At 33.3% G+C, this 6,550-nt stretch overlaps 1 protein-coding gene across 1 annotated transcript; it reads left to right on the top strand.

Annotated features, from left to right (window-relative positions):
- Window positions 1-776: 776 nt before the first annotated feature.
- LOC118736337 (putative uncharacterized protein DDB_G0280331) lies at window positions 777-3,584 on the top strand. The gene is made up of 3 exons (XM_036466432.1): window positions 777-808; window positions 2,531-2,633; window positions 2,706-3,584. Exons 2-3 carry the CDS (start codon window positions 2,578-2,580, stop codon window positions 2,827-2,829), a joined length of 180 nt encoding a protein of 59 aa, XP_036322325.1. The 5' UTR covers window positions 777-808; window positions 2,531-2,577; the 3' UTR covers window positions 2,830-3,584.
- Window positions 3,585-6,550: the final 2,966 nt, after the last annotated feature.

Raw genomic sequence — 6,550 nt, forward strand, 5'->3', positions numbered from 1 at the left:
GGTCAATTTTGAGCCTTTAAAGTGCTCTAGCAACTTATTGTTGGCATATATAACTTTCATTTTCGGGATATAGGTTCTTTGGAGCAGTAGAAATATTATCGGGTACAAATTTTATATAAATTTAACAAATAATATTGAGCATTTTAAGGCAAAAAATTGTTGAAAAAATTTGCAAATTTTTTTCATTACCAAAATGCTCGAAAACCGCTCGAATGATTTTGTTTTTGTTTTCTTTAATCAAAAATTCAAGAGTTTTCCTTTCGTTTGGTATATGGGAAGTATTGGTTGATATCTTCTATATATGTTTATTTTATTCAAATATATGGGCATAAATGATTTTCCATACAAAATCACCTCGTCATCATTTTGCAAACACGTGCATATGTTGGAAGTGTGGGAAGGAGACAAAAAGTATGTATGCGTATGTAATGCGGCTTTTGATAAACAGAGGCGCGCTATTTATAACCTAATCGCAGCGTGTGTACATATGTAAATACATACATACGTACATATGTTGTTTGCAGTTAATGTGGATCTGTTTCTATTTTTAGTAATCTATGTATGTCTATACATACATATGTACATACATATTATATATGTACAATGTATTTCATGAATTTCACTTCAGTCTGCTTTCAGTTTTCATGAGAGTAACACTGCGCTTCGCCGTTGAATATTTTTATTCGTAATTTTAGCGCGTTGTTGCCACCTATATACTATGTAACAATGCCCAAAATGGCTGCGTATGAGTGCCAATTATAGTTTTTGGTTTTAAGAAAAGCCAATAATGCCCAATGCTTGTTACGTGGTAATACGACTACTTGGAATCGTACTTTTAATATAAGGCAACATTATTTGTCATGGTAAAAAAGTCAAACTGCCGAACTGTGTAAACCAATTTAAAGTGTTTTGTAATGAGTTTTATGTATATATGTATGTACGATACGGCAATTTAATATATTTAGTATTATTTATTGAATACTGAGTTTTTTACAAAGTTTAGAAATTTTAAATTCGTGAATTTTGTTGTTGAATAAACTATCATTTTTTAAAACATTAGTTTAATGAAATTAAATTAAAAAAACTTTTCCTGCGCGTACATATGTACTTATAAAAATTAATTTCATAATTCATTATTTGAAATTATTTCTTCATTATTTTTTTATTATATTTTATTATTTTCGTTTCATGTTCATAATACAAATTAAATATAAATTTGTAAGAGCGTTTTCTAACACGCGCAAAAAACGACGCACTTTTGTACAATATAGAAAAGTGGCAACTGTTACTCAGCGCGATTCACGAATACCATGACAAAATGAGACTGTATTGGTGTGCCCATCTATGGCATAGACTGTTGACAACTGTCGTTGCTTGCGCTGATCTGCTCTTTTGCCAGAGTGCCAGGCCACTTGCTCAATTTGGTGAATACCACTATTGAATGCTAAACGCCATCTGTTAACTCACAGATGTCACTGGAAATATTTGTTGACTGATGGCACCAGTGGTGCCAGATTGTGGGTAATTTCCCTATTTGAGGGATATTTTGCATCAAAAATTATTAAAAGGGAAAAAAGGGACACTTCATATAAATAAGGGATTTTCTTTTGACGCAGTTATTATTGCATAATTGATCAAAATTCAAGAATATTCGACATTCTTACGAAATTAATCGTTCTGAAGATGTGATGTGGAGTGAAATGGTATATGATTGTTAAAAAGTATAAGGACAATTTCGAAAATGTTCTTACCTTAACCAACTCAAGCGCTGAGTAAGAAAGAATATTTTCAGTTGTAACTGGTGTTTCATGTAAAAAGCGGAACAAATTATCTGATGAAATGTTAAATAGCACATGAATGTGCTTCAATTTTAAAGTCACCAAAAAATTCTTTTAGGCCCTTAGTGAGTGAGCAAAAAAATGAAAGGGAAAAAATGAATGAGTGAAAAAAATGCAGAAAAAGGGGTTTTTTCTTAACAGCGGTCGGCCCTCGACAGGCAACGGCAAACCTCCGAGTGTATTCCTGCCATGAAAAACAGCTTCTCATAAAAATACACTCGCCATTCGGAGTCGGCGTAAAACTGTAGGTCCCTCCCCTTTGTGTGATATCAAGGGGACCGCCACAAATTGGAGGAAAAGCACATATGAGTAAGCGCCAAACTATTATTATTATTTTATATGAATTTTACTTCTTTACTACTGAAACATGTATATGTTTAAATTTGTTGGGAATTTTGTGGGATAAATTTTCAAGATGTGGGTAATTGAGGGATTTTTTCCCCATTTCCGTGGGATATTTAACAGAGAATGTCTGGCATCACTGGATGGCACACAAATGTGTCTGTATGTATTATTGGAAGTTAACTTGTAAATTTTTGCCCCCTTTTCTTACTTTCTATCAAATATATCGAGCATGTGCTGGAAATTATGATGGCGTCCTTTCCCGTTTAATAATATTAGGTATAAAAGGAAATTCTTGAGAAAACGGTTTCATTTGAAAATAATTCTTTGCACATGTACATATGTTATAGTGACATTGATAAACTCACTTCTCTTAAGCCATGCCGCGCATACGAAGATGCAAGAAAAGTTGGCGCATAAATATTTCAAGAAACTGTTCATCAAATGCAACAGGTAATTTTGTGTTACACTTATTTAAAAAAAATATATTCAAAAATTGTAAAATAATATATTTTACATATTCAGACATTGTTACAGAAGCAACAACAACAGCAACCGCACCAGCAACTGCTACCACAACAACAACCGCAGCAGCAACCGCAACAACAACAGCAACCGGAATAGCAACAACAACCAATGTAGCAGGTAGTTTTCGTGTTATTACGTATAAAGTTTCAAAAGCTATCAGAAAAGCAACAACGGCAATATTGCTTTTGCTTTTCTTTGAAAAGTTTGATTGTGTATATTCATTATAGTATTTATTTACGTATATAAGTAAATTCTGATAAATTATTTGGTTTTTTTTTTTGGTTATTTACATGTATGAGCTGAGTGCGCTTACATATTTACATACGTATGTAACGAAATGTTGACTATATTTTGAGATAGTAGGTATAAACGCGTTTTCGGTTTTTCTCTGAAGTTAGGAATATTTTGAGAGGACTTTGAAATTTCGTAGAAGGGATTAATGAAAAAAAAATTATTTAGAAATTTCAGCGCATGTAGAATAACATTGTGGGTATCTAATATAAAATAAAATTCTGAAGAATTGAGATTGAATTGTGTTCTTTTAAAAAATTTCCCTCGATAATTTTTGAAAATGTTCAATAGTTATCAGGGTAGGCAAAATTCGGAGTTCGCGCGAGTGATCGAGAAAACTCGTACTCAATGCCTCGCAGGCAACGAGGCGCTCGCAGCTCGTACTCGTAGCAGAAATGAGGTGCGCCACGAGAAGTTTGGCTTGCTTAGCAAACCAGCGAGCGCCGCTTGTTTTCACGTGCTCCTATTAAACTAGCGAGGCTGCTGTGTGTTGCCTCAATCGCAGGGCTTTCGCTTATATTCTCATTGAGTTCTTTTCACTTAGAAGTATGTATGTAAATTTGTAAAATTTTGGAAAAACCCTTTTTTTCTTAGTGTGTGATTTCGTTTTTGACTTGGATATGCTCTTAACCATACCACGTATTCTACGTTTAAATATAGCGGCCTGCAGACCAAGACGAAGGCGCTGGACTGTTCCTTTTTTCCATATTTTGTTAGTTTTCTTTCAGACACGCTTCTATACTAAAATTAAAAGCCATATCTTAAAAAGTACGCGATTTATTGCCATCAGCTCTGAAATCACTTTCAATGGAAATTTAAAAAACGATTTTTGTTTCTCAAATTCTTGAATAGAGCCTTTTGCTCTGATGGTGATTATTTGTTAGCGCAATTAGGTATTAAAAAGTCAAAATCTGCCTACAAAAAACCTTTGCGATTTAGTAAAATTTAATCATATTAAAGAACTTTAAGAACCTAACAACATATTCAGCTCGGGCAGACAATTTTGAATAATCGCAATTCCCTATAATCCATTTTATCTGTATGTATGTATGTATCTACATATGTATGTTTATTTGTATGTAGATATGTATGTCTGCGATAGGTACGCACGGCCTTGGCTAGCAGCGTGCAGTGACAATGGCTTTCCTTCAACTTGAAAAGGATACAACAACAATAACCAAAGTCTTAGTGTCGGGGAAAAATCCATAATGCCCGGGGTCGCATAAAGTAGCGTCTGCAAAAATTTCAATGTCAGATCGGCTGAGGCAGCTAAGCTTAAACATATGTATGCATGTATGTATGTATGTATGTATGTACATACGTACATATGTAAGCCGACAGTGCTATCGAAGAAGGATATGTCTATGACAACGTAACCTGGACAAAACACCTCCGCCATCTTCCAACAAACAGCTATTTAATAAATAGATGCAAAACGAAATTAAATTGCATTCTCTCGTGATGCATTGCATAAATTTAAAGCCATATGTATATACAGTGACAAACAAATGTATTGGTACAGTGAATTTTTCGCAATATACGCAAAGTTTTTTATTCTAATTTATTTTCAATCATTTTTTATAAAAATATATTCATTTTTACACCAGATAACATAATAATAAAATCTCTAAACTTTGTGCAAAACTCAGGCAAATTCAATAAATTTGCACACTAATTTTCAACTTTCTATTCAGATCGTTTAGAAAAATTCTAAGTATACAGTTTTATAGTCCATTCAATTTTAGTATAACAAAATAAAATGCAAGTTTAAAGTTGCTGGAAGACCGCCTTGATTTTTGGCAATTTTTTTTAATGGAAGGTGTTGCTCATTTTCCCCATACAAAAAATAATTGTCGAATATACATATACATATATATATGGAAGAACTTGCGGGGGAAAAATTACCAAAAATCAACGCGATTTTCTAGCGTCTTCAAACTTGCACTTTGAATGGACTATAAAACTGCATACTTAGAATTTTTCTAAAAAATCTGAATAAATAATGAATTTTCCTGCGTTTTGCACAAAGTTTAGAGATTTTATTATTATGTTTTCTGGTGTAAAATGAACAATATTTTGATAAAAAATTATCGCAAATGTATTAGAATAAAAAAAAACTTTGTATATATTGCGAAAAATTCACTGTGCCAATACATTTGTTCGGCACTGTACATACTACGCCTGGTTAAAATTTATATGAGCGCATTAAACAATTTGTGTCTATATTAAATAAATGGTAGGGCTAACAAACGCAGTCTGGCACGTTCTGCAGTGATGGCGGTGAGGTGAGGTAGCAATCGTTATTTGTCAAGGTCGTGTCCTTGAAAAAGCTAACAAAACATAAAATACAATCGACAACAAATACGCATAGATATACATAATTTACTAAAACATTGTCCGTATACTAATACGCGCAGAAACAAAGCACTTCACCCCTGCAATTATTGCTAGATATGTATACATATTAGTTTGTACAAATGCTATACTCACATATGTATGTACATATGTATTTATGTAATGATATGTACAGACATACATACATATTAATGTATGCACATGTGTCTGACTTTTTTCCATGTTAAGTATTTATAACTAAAACTGCATTTATCTACATATCTAGTCTAGTTATTTAATTAGAAACGAACGCTGCAGGCAAGGTTAAATACATAAATGGTTAGGACGGTTAAATAGAGGGGCGAATGGGACGGCTGCCTGCTCAATATATTCCGTTTTGTAACCACCCCATAGAAAAAGTGTATTTGTGCGTAACATATCCGCGTTTCAGTGTAAACATTTTCACATCTAGCATACACAAAACAATTCCTTTGTTCCTTTTCAACTTCGGAGACTAAAACCTGTGGAACTGTGAAACTACAATTTTTCCCTCTCAAAAGTGCGAGTAAAACGAGAATAGATGCAGAACGGTAACGCAAAAGCACTGATGTTGTTCACACTTGCCTGGTTATCTGGTTAAAAATTATTTATGTGTAGTGTATAACTGAATAAAAAAATATAACCATATAATCACATAACTTGATAACCAGGCAAGCGTGAACATCCTTACTATTTCCTGAAAAAAAGTCAGTGGTTTGTTTACATGCCATTGGTACAAGACTGTTTCCGCTGAAAGATCACTAAATACTAATTACTAAAATCTATACAGTTGAGAATAATTACGTACATATTCAAATATTTCTTTGTTTATTTCCATTTTTTAATAAATGTACGGTTCTTTGCTTTCATAGTGTTCTGTTTGTTTCTTCACAAATGCAACCCTGCCCATTAGCGTAGGCCGAAAATCCGCGTTTTTAGAATTTTGATTAATAATAGCAAAATAATGGTTCAGTATGCTCTAAAACAATATGTGTGGAAGATGACAATTTTTGGTCAACATCTTAAGCTGATGTCACATAAAACTTTTGCTTCGCTTTACGTGACAGATTCGCTTTGACAGATAAGATGAATTGTATGAAAATGCACAAAGCATGCCACATAAATCGTTGCAGCGGCAGCGCGAAGCGAAAAGATGGTCAACTCCCATCTTTTTGCGC

This window comes from Rhagoletis pomonella, unplaced genomic scaffold (assembly GCF_013731165.1).
Source record: "Rhagoletis pomonella isolate Grant_MI unplaced genomic scaffold, Rhpom_1.0 Rhpom_scaffold_00001, whole genome shotgun sequence".
Classification (NCBI taxonomy): domain Eukaryota; kingdom Metazoa; phylum Arthropoda; class Insecta; order Diptera; family Tephritidae; genus Rhagoletis; species Rhagoletis pomonella.

What these genes read in the sequence shown, in the direction of transcription:
- LOC118736337 (XM_036466432.1), top strand. Translation starts at nt 2,578, where the DNA reads ATGCAAGAAAAGTTGGCGCATAAATATTTCAAGAAACTGTTCATCAAA. An exon ending in CTGTTCATCAAATGCAACAG is followed by an intron (nt 2,634 to 2,705) that starts GTAATTTTGTGT and finishes TTACATATTCAG; the next exon opens with ACATTGTTACAGAAGCAACA.